General features: G+C 39.4%; 1 protein-coding gene across 5 annotated transcripts in view; it reads right to left on the bottom strand.

The window, feature by feature from the left end:
- The window catches only part of tmc6b (transmembrane channel-like 6b), an 82,610-nt gene that overhangs the window by 24,130 nt on the left and 40,727 nt on the right, over positions 1-17,753 (bottom strand). For all 5 annotated transcript variants that reach the window (XR_007194552.1, XM_048252422.1, XM_048252424.1 and 2 more), the window contains exons 9-14: positions 10,918-11,117; positions 8,641-8,785; positions 6,458-6,613; positions 4,974-5,137; positions 4,798-4,882; positions 3,956-4,053 (exon numbers count right to left, since the gene is read on the bottom strand). Coding sequence is in view for 4 of the 5 variants with exons in the window: in XM_048252422.1 (XP_048108379.1) it covers positions 3,956-4,053; positions 4,798-4,882; positions 4,974-5,137; positions 6,458-6,613; positions 8,641-8,785; positions 10,918-11,117 (848 nt within the window). In the remaining variant the exon portion in view is untranslated. The remainder of the gene's footprint in view (positions 1-3,955; positions 4,054-4,797; positions 4,883-4,973; positions 5,138-6,457; positions 6,614-8,640; positions 8,786-10,917; positions 11,118-17,753) is intronic.

The following is a 17,753-nucleotide window of genomic DNA, read 5'->3' as shown; positions in this document are numbered from 1 at the left end:
CAAGTATGTTGAAGGAGTTACATTTATTTTCATTCCAATAACACATTACAATTCCGTTCTCACTTGTACACTGCTTTTCTTTGTCTCGTTTTTCCTACTGTTTAGGGCCGGTCCCAATACCTCCCCTACCCCTAGATTTTTGCCCTAACCCTCGTTTTTGCGCGTGCACGTGTAGGGCTAAGGTGTCCCATTACTTTAGGGAGCAAGGGGAAGTGCTATTTTCCCCTTAAAATCAACCTTCCAAATATAGCCAGGACCGATGCAGGCTTAAAACGAAGTGGGAGATGAAATTACCCAGGATACCGTGCGAGCTCAGCGAGTCGGCCAAATTTTTCATATATTTTCGCAAATAAGCTTATTAAAATTCGAAATATGTTGGAATATGTTAGTTTGATGCACATCTGATGGACTGTTGAGTTTTGAACACTAATGTTAGAAAATATCTCACGAAGCTATCTGACGATGTCATGATATCTGCTGAGTGCTTTGAGAGAGTCTGCCCATCAAATAACGTTATATATCTGATCTGGGTAGTTTCGTCAATATTTAAGTGTGTGTTCTGGCGTTCACATGAACACAAATATCTTTGTTGATTAACCAGACGTAGATAAACCAGCACAGCCCACACAACAATGACCGCTGGAACGGGCATGTTCCTGAATGAAAATAGTAGCAGGCTACTACCGGTAGACACGTCGGCGCTGCGCGTGACGTAGGTGAGCACGTTCGCTACACTAATTTATATAGTGGTGTCCCATTTCATAGGGAAAGATCTTCCCTCCACTTCCCTTGTCGAGGGGGCTTTAATGTTGAGGGCAATCAAAACCAAGAGGAAGTTTTAAGGGGATAGAAATGGGACGGGCCCTTAGTCTCATCTTTTTCTACTCAACTACTTGAACTGCTCTACAGTATTTCTTATCCTGGACTGCCAAAAAAAAGGACAAATCATGGGGGGTATACTACACCAGAGGCGATTGCTCTAAGACTACAGGGGAAGCTCAGCCTCCTCTAAAATACCACAGAAAATTGTATCAAATAATACTGTATTACATTAGCCTACTATTCCAACTAGAACATGCTAAAAACGTCTTAAACTTATGGCTAGTTCGTTCAGCAATAAGGTTTTGTCGATCATCTATCGTGATTTCACACCCCTAAAACATTGCTGTGACGACACGATCCATCAAAAACCCCATAGACGCTCGGCTTCACTGGACTTTCAGTGGCATTACAGAGTGGTTTCGGCATTTCCAGGGAAGCCCGGCCCGGACACCGGATGCCGAGCTTCTGTATGATGATTGGAGGAACCCTCATAGTATCTGGACTCTTTTTGATTGGCAGCATATCGCGATTGGAGAGGAAGAGTTTCAAGTCAGGGATGCGTTAACGTTAGTGTTGGCACGTGAAGTCGAGAGACAAGGCAAGTTGCAGCTCAAATTCTTATATATTTGTGAGCAATACTGTCGGTTTGATTTGTTTTTGTACATATCCTACTGTAAATAAAACCTGTAATGTGGAGTTACAGAGTTTGTGACTTGCTTTTGTTTCAGTTGTGTATTTAGGCTAAGTTGTAGCCAGATAGATCGCTATATAATTATGTAGCCTGGCTACATTATGCTAATGTTTTCTTGAATTTTAAAAACCTTTTGATAGTCTTCCCCACCAGGGGAGATTCAAAATAAAACAGCAAGGCAGATGAAATAACTCTAGTAGGCTACCAAATAGCCTATGTAAACTTAGGTACATACCAACGTAAACTGGTAAAATGTAGCCAAGCCAGCTGCCATGTCTCGTATACTGTTTCTGGCTTTTGGGATAATTTTTGCCCTCAAAGAACAATATAGCACCTTAATAATATTAATTCAATAATTGACCATTTTTATCAGATCTTCCCTTATTCCAAAGAGCAGCAACCGCCACTGTACTACACATTACCTTGGTGTTAGGGTACTGCACATGTCATTGACAGTGAGTGAAAACTTCATTTGCATTTATCATGTTAAAAATCTGACACCAAGCACTACACTGATATGTTCATAGCAAAAATGGATGCATGTTATTCATTTACTTTACATTAATTAATCACAGAGTATGTAATTAATAAGATTTTTTTCGTTTGACATCCCTAGTACATATATACAAATATTGATATAATGTTAATGTTGATATAATTTTCTCTTGACCAATATGTTTGTTCTGACTTAAAATGACACTGCCACATGCCAAAAGGTTGTAAGACAATTAGAGATGCACCGATATGGAATTTTAGGGCCGATAACGATAACCGATATTTATTGGTTTGTTGTGGCCGATACCGATACGATAACCGATAATATTACTCTTGAAAAAAAAATGTGAAAAGTGATTTGGGGAAAGCATTTAATAAGCATAATTTTATTGCAGTAATTTTACCTACCACCAAATGATGGACAGAACTCATAATAGTCCTCAATAGTATGGCAGTCAACAACATAACAGTAGCCTAGCCCTACGGTATTGTGTGGCTCCTTTAAGTGAACCTGACGTCAGTGAATTGCGAGTGAGTGGCTAGAGAGTTTGAATCGTTTTCATTTAGGACTAAACGCTCATAAACGTCTCAGCTTGGAATAAGCTACAGTATAGCGACCAAATCAGAGTTTGTGAGGGAAACTTAGGTTTAGTTTCAACTGCGGGTAACTGAATAAAGCTGCAACTCCTCAGACTGTATCTTATGTCCATCCACTCTGTTGCGCACAACCTGCTGCAGCAGAAATGAAAGGCGTTAGCCCCGAAGGTTTTAATAACTTATTATGATGACTTGTCTGGAACTGAAGCACGAATAATTAGCATATTTCGAGGTAATAATACAAAACCCAAGCTAAAGTAATGCAAATATAATACTAAAACACAACTTATAACTAGGCCTACTTATGTACTCGTCCCACTAACGAGTTTGTTTATTTGTTTCCCCGACCAGTGCAGTAAAGTGCAAACACACCAGCACAAGACGGCTCTAGATAGGGCTGAGCTCCGCTCTGTTAAGGTTAAATGGCGGATCATTCACGAGAGGATTTTGAGAATCCCAAATGAACGCATATCCACAGATTTTGTTAGAGTGGTGAAATACATTCACACCGCTGACATTATATTGAAGAAAAAGTATAGCCAACCAAGCTCAAGTAGGCTAGCTCAGTGTAGCCAGAACTTACGTAGGCCTATATTAGGACTTTAAAAGATATCGGCGCAAATTATCGGCCAGAATTCTGTTATCGGACCGATAATAATATTTTCATTTTTTCACTTATCGGCTAATAATATATCGGCCGCCGATATATCGTGCATCCCTAAAGACAATGTGGTAGAAACATGGAATAATGGCAAATAATCGTTCCTGACTGAAAACCCACCGATTGCTGTTAAAAAGGTGTGGTCTAGAATCATTGTGGAGACATGGAGAGGCTTGGTAGATATTATAAGAACCATTTTGAGAGTTGTGAATGCAAATAAAGATGTTTCCATTGATTTTTAAAAAAGGGTATGAATAATTTTGGACATGCCATTTTTCATGAAAATGTTAAAAAAAGATGAAAACGTTTATTTTTTTGAATTCCATGTTTCTCCCACATTGTGGCATGTGACAGTCATTTTCAGTCAGAACAAACATATTGATAAAGAGAAAATCAGCATTAAATCAATATTTGCCAGGGGTATGAAAAATGTTGTTCTTAACTGTATGTATGTATATATATATTTCTTGCTTAGTATTTTTTTCAGAATAAAAGTACTTCAACTGGATGTCTCTGATTTTCAGTGTGAGATTAAGCTAATTCACCATAAGGTGAATTTCTTATATCACTCTTTACTAGGAGTGCTAATAACTGTGAAGGGCACTGTATATAACCAGACAGAGAAGGTTGTAGAATACTTTGCAGAGAAATTCATCTTTTGAACATTTCAAGTAAGCAGAGGGCCCCACCTCCACAAAAATTCCCCAAAGAATGTATCCAGTACAGTAAAGATGAAATCCATCACAAGGAATCTGTATAGCTCCTGGCCAACAAATGTCTCCCAACACTGTCAACAAAACACAGCAAAGACTTTAACTCAGATACATAATTTATACATTTTACAACTTTCTGGTCCCTGAACAGGGAAGATGTTCTACTCAGTCAAATTCCTATTTCTAAAAAAATATGTGTCAGAAGAATTATGAAGTTTCACTAACAGTGTTTCCCCACACATACATTTTACTTGGGTGGACCAGCCAGGTATATAATCAGCAGCCAGTATATTTGGCGACCCATTTCAGCATTTTTTTCTGTTATATCCACCTGAGAGATTATACAATTCACAATCAATTAACTAGTCGACAGTGTTGCTTCACTTAACCCCTCCCTTTCCTATCATTCTGTTATTGCAAGAGGGGCAACAAAGAGAAATGTGTTTGTTGTTCACCACATGTAGACCATGTCTTTTCTGACATGTGCTGACCCTTACGGTTGGCTTCCACCGCAAATATATTTTAGACCTGTGGGAAACACTGATTACCATTTGTAGGCTAGCTTGCTATGAATATTACCTAAAGTCAAGAAGGGTGATAACTTTACAGCCAGGATAAGCCCAAAAAATAAAAGTCTGAATCCCATGGCATAGCTGCCAACTTTCACGCATTCGATTAGTGTGAGAGATCGCGTGGAGCCAATCAAATGAATGAATGTCACAGTCAATGCGTGAGAGTTGCGAGCTATGCTATGACAGCATTTATGATAACATTCGCATTAATATAGATTTTCGAGATGATTTGACAGGTAATCTCACCACAAGACTCTGCGGGTTAGCTGCAATGCGACCCAGCCAATGATAGCACAAAATGCCAAGGACACTCACTTTCAACATAAGGTTCCTATTGAAAAAAAAAAAAACAGGACAACACATGTATTAGTTAGAGACCATCCTGGATTTGAAATGGGGCTTCTAAAGTCTGAGAAGGTTACCTGCTAATAGAAACATAGGTGCGCACACTGGGTGAGTCATACTTCTCCATTGAGGCGACTATATTAAAGAAACCTGGCAGCAGGAGATTAATGCTTGACACTACCACAGGCAGAGCAAGCAGGCTAGGGCTGTCAGATGATTTGCTGTATTTTGCTCGGAACTCCTATAGAAAAGGATACAAATATTATTGGTAGGTTATGTGCATATCATGAGATGAGACATAATTCAGTTCCTGATTAGTCCTCTTTTTTTCACAAGAAATCAAAGTACCAACTATTTGGCCTTTCTTGAATACATGAGGTTTTACTTGAAGTACACAGCATTCATTACCACATGAAGCAGCAGTATAGGGTTTTGCTCTCTAATTACCTAGCCATGCAAGAACCATCAATAACACAGGTGGCACTGATAAAAAGCTTCCTGACAGGCCAACTCATGTTCTCTGTTGACATAGTTGGCTATCTTGTCCTGTGAAAGCTTGGGGCACCAATGCACATAGTGCATAACCTGGGTGGTGAATAGAAATGTAGGTTCTGTACTTCACAGGACCACGCACCATCAAAAAATGAATTGCCTAGCAGCTTAGTTTGCAGGTGTCCTTTGTTTGTTTGCTAGAAGTGGCAAGCCTCCAGAAATGTAACTTAAAGGAAGGCTACATTTTGCTAGCTAATCACATTAGCTATCGCCAGCTTGCGCTAGCAATGCAATTTTAGATAGATAGATAGATACTTTATTGATCCCTAAGGGGAAATTCAAAGGTCTCAGTAGCATACAGACATCACACACAACATGCACTTACAGCAGAATTGTTTCAGCAGAAAGATTTTGCTAGGTGCATCCAACATTTGTTGTGGTGTTGGCATGATCAACACTGCTTACGGTATTATTTACAATCTTTTCCATATGAGGAGAAATTAAGGGTAAGAGCAGAAGGGAGACAGACAGACTATCCTTCTCAGTGGCTACAATGGTAAGGAGAGACATTTCAATTCACTAGTTGTAATCGTATTGTTTATGCTGCTGGAGTGATTCAAGGATGTTTTGTCAGATCCTATGAGGCAGGGATGCAGCTACTCATGTTTAATGTTGTAGAGGGCAGAGGGTGACTCGGTATGTGTCTTTCTCTTAAACTATTAAAGGAGAAACCCGGCGATTTTTCACATGGATCTCCGTTTCTCAAGGTCACAATAACAATAATCGGTTTTACCTAGCTCGAGTTGCTGCAGCCAGCAGCTACACACTGCAAAAACTGATTATCTAGTAAAATCTAACCAAGTGTTAGATTTCTGAAACTTGATTTTTCACATATTAGATTATTTGATTTTATGTTTTTTTTGTAGGGTTCACAAACTTTCTTGAATCATTGCAAATGATGGTTGAAAATAACAAATGTCCTCTTATGTCTATCTTTGCATGAAAATGAAAAAGACAATGTACTTCATCATGCTGAAATACAACGCAGTGTAGTTTATTCATAGTTTACCTCATACATATATTCAGAGAAGTAGTAGACAGCAAAGACGCAAGCCAAGATGCTTCCCACACACATGGACCAGGCTAGCAAATGCATTGAGATCCGACCTAGCCTTTGACGGATGGGTGCTTCCCCTTTTTTATGACTGATCTCTGCTAAAAGCTCCTGCACACAAGAAAGGAAGTGAGTAAAAAGACATAATACATTTGTACGTAAAGGAATCTGGAATCCATAAAAATGGTTAGAAAAGAGTTGCAAATATAATAATGTGTAATGTGTTTTTTAATGTGAAAAAAAAAAAAAACAGGACAACACATGTATTAGTTAGAGACCATCCTGGATTTGAAATGGGGCTTCTAAAGTCTGAGAAGGTTACCTGCTAATAGAAACATAGGTGCGCACACTGGGTGAGTCATACTTCTCCATTGAGGCGACTATATTAAAGAAACCTGGCAGCAGGAGATTAATGCTTGACACTACCACAGGCAGAGCAAGCAGGCTAGGGCTGTCAGATGATTTGCTGTATTTTGCTCGGAACTCCTATAGAAAAGGATACAAATATTATTGGTAGGTTATGTGCATATCATGAGATGAGACATAATTCAGTTCCTGATTAGTCCTCTTTTTTTCACAAGAAATCAAAGTACCAACTATTTGGCCTTTCTTGAATACATGAGGTTTTACTTGAAGTACACAGCATTCATTACCACATGAAGCAGCAGTATAGGGTTTTGCTCTCTAATTACCTAGCCATGCAAGAACCATCAATAACACAGGTGGCACTGATAAAAAGCTTCCTGACAGGCCAACTCATGTTCTCTGTTGACATAGTTGGCTATCTTGTCCTGTGAAAGCTTGGGGCACCAATGCACATAGTGCATAACCTGGGTGGTGAATAGAAATGTAGGTTCTGTACTTCACAGGACCACGCACCATCAAAATGAATTGCCTAGCAGCTTAGTTTGCAGGTGTCCTTTGTTTGCTTGCTAGAAGTGGCAAGCCTCCAGAAATGTAACTTAAAGGAAGGCTACATTTTGCTAGCTAATCACATTAGCTATCGCCAGCTTGCGCTAGCAATGCAATTTTAGATAGATAGATAGATACTTTATTGATCCCTAAGGGGAAATTCAAAGGTCTCAGTAGCATACAGACATCACACACAACATGCACTTACAGCAGAATTGTTTCAGCAGAAAGATTTTGCTAGGTGCATCCAACATTTGTTGTGGTGTTGGCATGATCAACACTGCTTACGGTATTATTTACAATCTTTTCCATATGAGGAGAAATTAAGGGTAAGAGCAGAAGGGAGACAGACAGACTATCCTTCTCAGTGGCTACAATGGTAAGGAGAGACATTTCAATTCACTAGTTGTAATCGTATTGTTTATGCTGCTGGAGTGATTCAAGGATGTTTTGTCAGATCCTATGAGGCAGGGATGCAGCTACTCATGTTTAATGTTGTAGAGGGCAGAGGGTGACTCGGCATGTGTCTTTCTCTTAAACTATTAAAGGAGAAACCGGCGATTTTTCACATGGATCTCCGTTTCTCAAGGTCACAATAACAATAATCGGTTTTACCTAGCTCGAGTTGCTGCAGCCAGCAGCTACACACTGCAAAAACTGATTATCTAGTAAAATCTAACCAAGTGTTAGATTTCTGAAACTTGATTTTTCACATATTAGATTATTTGATTTTATGTTTTTTTGTAGGGTTCACAAACTTTCTTGAATCATTGCAAATGATGGTTGAAAATAACAAATGTCCTCTTATGTCTATCTTTGCATGAAAATGAAAAAGACAATGTACTTCATCATGCTGAAATACAACGCAGTGTAGTTTATTCATAGTTTACCTCATACATATATTCAGAGAAGTAGTAGACAGCAAAAGAAGCCAAGATGCTTCCCACACACATGGACCAGGCTAGCAAATGCATTGAGATCCCACCCTAGCCTTTGACGGATGGGTGCTTCCCCTTTTATGACTGATCTCTGCTAAAAGCTCCTGCACACAAGAAAGGAAGTGAGTAAAAAGACATAATACATTTGTACGTAAAGGAATCTGGAATCCATAAAAATGGTTAGAAAAGAGTTGCAAATATAATAATGTGTAATGTGTTTTTTAATGTGAAAAAAAAAAAAGTTTATTTGAGCAAATTATTGTTAAGCCTGCTCCTTGTAATGCTTACTTTAAGCAATGTGGAGATATTTTCTGATTGCAGTTTGACAGACGTTTTCTTGATGACTTTAAAATCCCAGGAGCAGAAAACTTTCATGGCCAAGATACTCTGAGACTTATCAATCCTGAAACTCTGCCCAAATAACTTTGACATACTGACAAAGAGGAAATACAGAGGAAATAAATTATTCATATATATATCATGCAATACTTTGACAACAAAAGTGGTGCTTACACATCAAAGCCGATTCAAATGGCCTATATTCTCTAGGTTACTATAAGTGAAACTGATGCAACCTGGACTGGGGCAGTACACTGCAAAAAATTTGTGTATTAATCTTTGTGACAGAGTGCAGCGCATCTGTCACGGACAAAGACAGTTTTCCCGCTGCAGCACGGACAATGACTCTTACAAACAAATATGGGAAGCCAAGAATTAGCGCTACGTGGGATTGTTGTACAGAAATGTTGACTGGGGACATGTGAATGTGTATGGCCTGTGTGTTGTGTTATCGAAATAATGTGCATATGCATTAAAGGTGCCATGTGTAATGTCCGCCAGAAAATCAATTCATACTCCACATTCCATAAAAGATGGGGGCAGTATACCTCCAGAAAGTGAATTGGTCTACCCTAAAGTAACAACCGACAAACATGTATTGCAGTTTGGCTGGCGGTTATGTTGCCCGCATACCGCCTCCCATGGCCGAAACTGGTATTATGATACCTGTCGGGCTGTGGCTAGTAATTTAGCATGCTAATTCAGGTTGATATCTCTGCAGCACTATACCTTGTCATTTTTTTTAATGACATCATCGCCCTTATTTCTTCTCATTCTTTTGATGTGTGTAGCTAATTTTTTGGATATTTTTACCTGAAATCTTACACATGGCACCTTTAATTGATTTCTACCGATTCATGGTTGAGACCTGTGCTTTAAATGGGGGCTGTTTAGCTCAAACGGGAGATTTTCCTCTGAAGCGAAAGGTCATGCCAAAAGACCTCAGAGGTAGGCCTAGAGATGCGTGGGCATCGACCCTGTATTTCTTAGGTTTGTCTCAGTGTTTTGTTTGTTTGTCATCATTGTTTGTTTGTGAACACCTGCCGGCAGCTTAAGAAAATTAATAAAACGAAAAGCCTTTTTGACAACACCGCCTCCGTTGCATCCTTCACTCTGACCAACCATCTGCACGGGCACACTCCTTTACAATCTTATATTAAGTTTAATTATTATTTTTTTGATACATTTTCTTATTAATTAACAAATTTGTTCAATGTAGCGGCAGCCAAATTTGCTTGTTTTTAGGCCAAATTTGCTTAAAGCAACACCAAAGTACTTTTCCTCTGTCTATTTGTTTATCCAGCACCGCCTTTGGAAATAATGATGTCCACAGACAAGGTAGAGTATGTTGCATGATTTTATAAAAGTATGATGTATTGCGACTTCAGAAGCAAGTCAAATTTGTAGTGTCTTATGTCTCATTCCATTGAACTACAGATCCGCTACCCGATCTGGCAAACTTGCATAGTGCAGTTATAGCCGATAGAGGGTTGTGAAGCGAATGCAGAAGTGACGTTCACCCTGTTACGAGTTGATGAACCTAAAGTGTGTTGAAACATGATACCGAGTGTGAACTTCTGTCTCATAGCTCATCTCGGCTTGTGCCCTGCACTCCGAAATCTGGCGCTAGTTAGCCGATGCTACTAACAGGTTTTCAATGGGAGTGCCTTGGGTTAGCCATGCAAATAAATCACTGTTTTACACCATTTACGAGGCTCAAAGTAGCTCCACACTTCATTGGTAGACTTCCGAGGGCCCTGACATTTAAAACGAGACATTGAGAACTTTGAAAAAGCACTGGTAGTTTATTTACAAGACAATTTATACAGACAGTACCTTTAGGAAGTTTATCGTTCGCCGCTTATCGTGAATTTAGTCGAGCGACGAGTATGAATGAACAGGTATGATAAGGGATCAGATTCCAAAAATAATTCCATGGAAATGTATGGATTCCAGTTGCTTCCAGTAGCAGCAACTGGAATCCATGCATTTCCACGGAATTATTTTTGGAATCTGCCCGTCAAGTAAAGTGTTACCAAATTTGTCACATTCTAATACAATTCGCTGTACAATCGTACAGTGAAATATGTCCTAAAGTAGACTGATTCAATGTCAACTAATATCCCGGAGTTGCTCCCTTGACCCCGAATCTATCCCTAATCATGGAATGGAATAGTATGGAATCATACTTCTTAGTTGAGAAAAAGACAAGGAATAAATACTTACGTGTAAACAAGAATGATGCAGGTGACAAAGAAGGTACCTCCAATGGTAAAGAAGTAGGCAAGGGGCATGTTGTAGGAAAGACCTCCATGACACCCTACTTCACTTAGAGTTGATGAAATGGACTCTTTTGAAACACAGTCTTTCTTCAGCGTGACATTTGTGTAGTATCCATAGAACATGACTGACTCTGTGAAATAACCCTGAAATAAAGGAAGTGTGAAAAAGAAAAAAATGAATTGATGACTGTACCATACTGTGTATGGTACACAGAATAATAAATAAAACAAGAAACAAATGTATATGTATACAAAGCCATAGAAAAGACACAGATATTGTAGAATTGACAAATATTACAAAAATCTCCCTCACTCTTGCTCAGGTTATAAGATAATACAAATATGTCCTGTGCCGACATAGCAGGTGACCATTTTATTAAGGTCTTCAAAGTTTGAGGAACTTGGTGTTAATGATAAAAGGTCGTTCTCCCAGTTTGGCTGTTGACTTCTGTATTCTGCTATTAAGTAATTTTCTGGATGTGGATTCAGAAGACGTACAGTAGAAGCTAATGTTGAGTCTTTATTGATCCATGGACTTGGCTTAGTCAGACATGCTCAATTGTGAAATTGGACAATGAAGGGTTAACCTGTTGGGCAGTCTTGCTTCCCAATAAGAGTGAAAGAAGGGTCTAGAAGTACATTGCCGGCAAGCTAACTAGTTACTTAACTAGTTTAAAAGAATGAAGATCTACAGGGGGTCTACATGACTAGACTTAATTATGACCGCCGCGCAGCGAAGCGGCGGTCATATAGGTTTAGTCAGATTTTTTTTTTTTTCTTTTTCGCATGTCCAAATTTCCGTCAATGATTCCGGGACACTGAAAGACCGGGGTAGACAAAACTTGGTGGGCATGTAACCCCATATGGATAGCATGGAACCATCGTTTTTCGTTTTGATCTGTAGCCCCACGCTGGACTGCACCCCGAAAGGAGGGTAGGGCAGACACAGTTTTCTGTGAATATCTCGAGAACCGTAAGGTTTAGGAGGACCACCTTTTTTTTGTATGTTGATCTCAAGGGGCCATGTCAACCCATTCCATAACCACTAATTTCATGTATAGCGCCACCTAGTTAAACACAAAAAAGTAAAAATGAGGTGTTGTAATTGTAGGTATCTGTGACCTAACATAGTCAAAACTGCCGCGAAATTGGAAGTGTAGGATCATTTTGACACCTTCTGAATGCGCCAAGTTTAGGTGGAATTTTGTTCATGGGGGCCACACAATAAATTAATTTATATTACTATACACCAACTGGCCTGTAGGTGGCGGAGACAGTTTTCTGTGAATATCGAGAACCGTGGGGCCTAGGGGGTCCACCTTTTTTTTTGTATGTTGGTCTTAAGGGGGCATGTCAACCCATCCCATTACCACTTATTTCATGTATAAGCCACCTAGTTAAAAATGAAAAAGCAAAAATTAGGTGTTTTCATCTCAATATCTCTGGCTGACAAGGTTAAAACTGCATGAAATTAAAAGTGTAGGATCATTATGACACCCTCTGAATGCATGCCAAGTTTTGTGTACTTTCGTTCATGGGGGGCCTTACAATAAAATAATTTATGTGTACATTTAGTGGCGTACACCAACAAGGATTCCGGGACACTGAAAGACCGGGTACACAAAACTTGGTGGGCATGTACCCCCACATGGATAGCATGGAACCGTCATTTTTTTCGTTTTCATCTGCAGCCCCCAGCTGGACTGGACCCCGAAAGGAGGGTAGGGCAGACACAGTTCTCTGTGAATCTTTTATGGTATGTTGGTCTCAAGGGCCCACATCAACCTGGCTCATAATCACTCATTTGTGATTTGCCCCGGTAAAAATGAAAATCAGTAGGATTAAAAAAAAAGAAAGCCAAAATAAATATTCATCATCATCATCATGGCTGCATTTTCAGTATTGGTCGTTTATCGTTTGTCCACTAGATGGCGATCGTTGCAGTGAGGCGTAATTTTGTTGGAAGTTAAAAGTGGGTTGAAAAAAACAATGGGCGCTTCATACAAGGACTGTAATTTACCGCGAACATCTAATAAGGATAGGACGATGTTCACATGAAGTGTAATTCCCATTTCTTCTTGAAGCGAAATAAATCTGAGGATGTTTATCGGACATGCTTGGTTTTACTGCAGATACGTTAATCTTGTAATATCAATAAGGACCTAGGTAATGTTACCGTTAGCGTTGGTTGAGTGATGGAGGCATTTGATTTATTGCATTTGTAGAAAACTATAAATGCGGTTATACCAAGCAAATGTATAGCAGCACTGTTTGTATCTTTCGACTGTCATTTATTGCGTGCTACAAAATCATTCTGTGCAATGGAAGATTTACCAACGTTACACCGGTCTGATACAGTTTTGCCTATACATGCGTGAGACTGAGGCGCCTGTTTATTTTGTTTTTTAAGTCGTGCAGGGTGTGAGAGGGGAATCGATGTGCTTTGATTACAGCTTGGTAGTTGTAGTCTGTGAAATTAAAAAGCACGCGTGTGTGTGAAGTATCCAAACAATGACACCTTCATTTCATTATGGCTGCTTTAGCAAAACACCTTAAGCTACTGTGTAGTGGGTCCCATTTAGAAGTGGCTACTTCATTCGCTTTCCTTGACTCATGGAGCTGCGTGAATGTTATTACAACTTTTAAGCCCGCGATATGACAGTTTAAGTCCGCTTGATACTGTAAAGGCGTAAGCCATTGGTTTCCAAAGGAGATTTTATTTGTGTAAGCCAGCATAGCCTATTGACAATTTATGTTGTCATTAGGCCTACCTTATAATCCTACCTGTAGCTTAGGGAAGCTAACAACTTTCTATTAGGATCTAGTTTGTTAGTTACCGTTTTGTCATAACTCCCTGATGCATTTTTGCATTTAGAATAGCCAGAGCGTGTATATCTCAATCGGAAAATTAAACAATATCGGGTGCCTATGGACTAGGCTGGGTGAACCCAGCCTGATCTGCCCGCTATTTATTTTTGATTTCTTAAAAGATTGAGCTTGGTCTGATGAAAGCCAGACTAGCCATGGACCTCAGTTAAACAATGCAAGGGAACATGAATCAGCCTATATTTGCACTAACAATAACGGACAAAAGCTCTTCAACTTTGGCCCGTTAAAATGTGTATGAACAGTCTAGCGGCGCATTTCATCAAGGCCCATTTGGACATGTCAGTTATTTGCACCACTGGTTAGATGTAAAACAGCATTTTCGTTTCAGACTAGGCTACTGTTACTTAATTTGTGCATTAACAATAACGTTTCAGACTACTGTTACTTAATTTGTGCATTGACAATAAAGTATTACATGAACTAAAGATGACTAAAATCTTATGTAGAAGAAGAAACATTCAAAAAAATCCATCCATCCAAAAATGACCTTTGTTTTTGATAGCTGTTGAAAACGGCATGGAACTGACAGAGATGGTTTTGTTTATAAATACATAAAAATAAATAAATAAATAACATTATGCTGATACCTTTTGCTTTTCCCAAATACAATGTAGCCTACAGGTGTAAGTGACCTTTCATCAATCCAGTTGCAATGGATGAACTGTGATGAACTGCCCTACTTGTGATTGTTTAGAGATTTTAAAGGTTTTATAACAATTCTACATCTTCTTTGGCTATTCTACAATCTATTCACCTTTTCAGCACCAGTAGGGTACTTTCTGTGCAGCCGCACACACACACTCAGGCATGCCAAATAAGCATACACAAAAGTTTCAAGAGTGGGGGATGGAGTAAAATATGGAGACAAATTGAAGTGTGATTTATTTTCGCGGAACGGATGTACAGGACTGAGCGGCGGTCATATTTTGTACCGCTATGCGGTACATCTAGTTCCCTAACAAACCTGTGGTCGACTTGCGGCAAACCTGTGGTTGATTTGTAGCAATCAAATGAGTTTGCTACAAAATGTTGCCACAAGTTTGCCAATGTCAGACACTTGTGTGGGGGGGTATGTGTGTCTTTGTGTGTGTGTGTGTGTGTGTGTGTGTGTGTGTGAGTGAGTGAGTCAGAGTTGTGCAAAATTCCATAATGTTATTGAAACTTGCTCTTAAATTCCAATTAAATTCTTGAATTTCACCTGCATTTCAATTGAGTTAGCAAACAGAAAGCAGAATTGCCATTCGAATTTTGCACAACTGTGGGGTGTGTGGGTGTGTTTCTGTGTGGGTGTATTTATGTGTGTGTGTGTGTGTGTGTGTGTGTGTGTGTGTGTGTGTGTGTGTGTGTGTGCGTGTGTGTGTGACAGAGAGTGTTTGACAGTTGTGCTTTTTATGTCAGTAGACAGTACATTTCAACATCATCATCCTCTACCAACAACCACTTCGCTCAACACCACCATCTACAGGCTGATGGGTGTACAGTGACTAAATGTACACATAAATTAATTTATTGTATGGACCTCCATGGACGGAATCCAACGAAACTTTTTTTTTTTACAAAACAAGGAACAAAAAATCTGTAACATGACCCAAATATTGTCAACTCAGATTTGGCAGTGATGCTACCACGGAAGATGCATCTTAGTTAGCAACTATGCTTTTGGGAAACGCACCCCAGGACGGCAGTGATGGATCTCACAGAATTATGCAGTCCAGTCAGGACTCCTCAGCCAGCCCAATGAACGTTAAGTCAACATCAAGGTAGCCCAATGCAGATCGAAAAACTATTGATGCCTTAATTATACTATCAACACCAGGGCAGAATGCACTGCAATGCATCCTGTGCTGTCTTTTCACTCTTTCAATATTTTGTTATGTTGGTATATTGCATGTAGCACTCTACGTGGTAGCCAACATGAGCTGGAACATCTGGAATCTGGGACTTTTTAAAGTTGTCACTGACAAGCGCCTAGGCTACTTGTTGCACCGTTTATTAGAGCACATTGCAGGAAAATAGACCTATGATAATATTTTTTGTTTGTGTAGAATTTATCCGTAAAGAAGATAAGAGCACCTTTGTTACACCATTCGTTGTAGCCAGATCTGAACTAGCTACTTAGCCAGTAAAGTTAACCAACAATCTGATAAGTCAACAGTCAGTGAATTTGCGCTTGTTTTTGTACGTTTATTAGCATACCTGTTTTAACTGATGATGTACAGACACTAGTCTTTTTCAATAATGAATTGATAAGTATTTCTCTGCCTCTCCTTTGGCAAACACTCTGATCTGACGCCAGCTGGACTGAATGAGTGACAACATGCTGTGAGGTAAAAGTGTTCTAATAACTTGCAACTACGATTTGACATGACAAATCCAGAGAGGATTGATTAACAATCTTTCACAAATCTTTGGAAATGGCGTGTATTGGCAACGACCTGCAATGTTTCATTCACACAGCTGCAACAGTGACACAGTCCCAATAACAAGTCATGTTATCCCGTCTGAAGTCCTTGAGTTTGTTCAGTATACTTTGCAAGCATCCGCTCCCTCCTCTTCACCTGGGAGAGGGGAGTTGCCCTGGCTAGCGATGTGTTGTAACATTTCTTCAGTATCTTCATTCGTAGATTGTGGTTTCTTGCCCTTTGAGTTAACCCTGTTTTTTGCTCATGTTCGCTAATTCTCGCTTTATTCTTATCAAAAGTGTTTTCAGGGTTTTTAGATCAAAACCGTCGGGGAGCACAAGTTTCAAGCAGCCATCTGTAGTGTGACCCGGAAGTTCCTCCCCATCAATATATTATTCCATGTATTTCTAATACATAAAATAATATATTACAATATATTTCAATATATTGGTAAATATATTTTCCTTTCATAAGGGACAACCATCATCAAACACGTCAAACAGCATCTCTGTTTGACGTGTTTGATGATTTTGGTCACGTTTGGACATTACTGCAGTACATTCCCATATTTCAGCGTTAATATTTTCGAGTCCTGCCAGCCGGGGAAGACTGATGATTAAATGAAAATATTTGTTTAAACAAATTCTGAGTGCATTTTAAATATGGTACGAAAAATGTATGTTGGGTGTATAAGCTGCTAAAGTCCAACTAAGACACTGAGAATGTTTTTTGAAGTCCTGGAGTATACATATTGAACACTTTTTGCTCATTCATTTGAGAAGTAGGGCTGTAGCGATAAGTATAAGTAAGTATAAGTATATATACTCTTTTGATCCTGTGAGGGAAATTTGGTCTCTGCATTTATCCCAATCCGTGAATTAGTGAGAAACACTCAGCACACAGTGAACATACAGTGAGGTGAAGCACACACTAATCCCGGCGCAGTGAGCTGCCTGCAATAACAGCGGCACTCGGGGAGCAGTGAGGGGTTAGGTGCCTTGCTCAAGGGCATTTCAGCCGTGCCTACTAGTCGGAATTCGAACCGGCAAGTCTGAAGCGCTAACCAGTAGGCCACGGCTGCCCCGATATGCATATCGAAGCATTCTACATTTGATCATGTTCTATCTTACTACTTTATTTAAAGGCCGTCTATTCCGATTGGTTGCTGGTCGTTGGTCGCTGAACCACGTCATAGCTCATTACCATAAAGTTGACTTACTTTCAACTTTCTGCTTGACACTCAAGTCACCCAAGACGCCCAAAACGCGACGCTGACGGATTTGCCGCTTCTTGCAGCTGAGAGAATCCGGCTTCCATTAACTCATTGAGTGCCAAAAACGTAATATTACGTTTTACCTTCCAATGCGTAGAGTGCCAAAAACGTAATATTATGTTTTTAGCTTTTTTTTTTAAAATTACACAACTTATATGTGATTTTGGGAACTCTGTGATGAATGGAAATGAAATATATGACGATCGAAAACTCATG

This window comes from Alosa alosa, chromosome 9, assembly GCF_017589495.1.
Source record: "Alosa alosa isolate M-15738 ecotype Scorff River chromosome 9, AALO_Geno_1.1, whole genome shotgun sequence".
NCBI classification, from domain to species: Eukaryota; Metazoa; Chordata; class Actinopteri; order Clupeiformes; family Clupeidae; genus Alosa; species Alosa alosa.
Note: the sequence above shows the minus strand (reverse complement) of the source record. Positions and strands in the feature narration are given on the sequence as shown.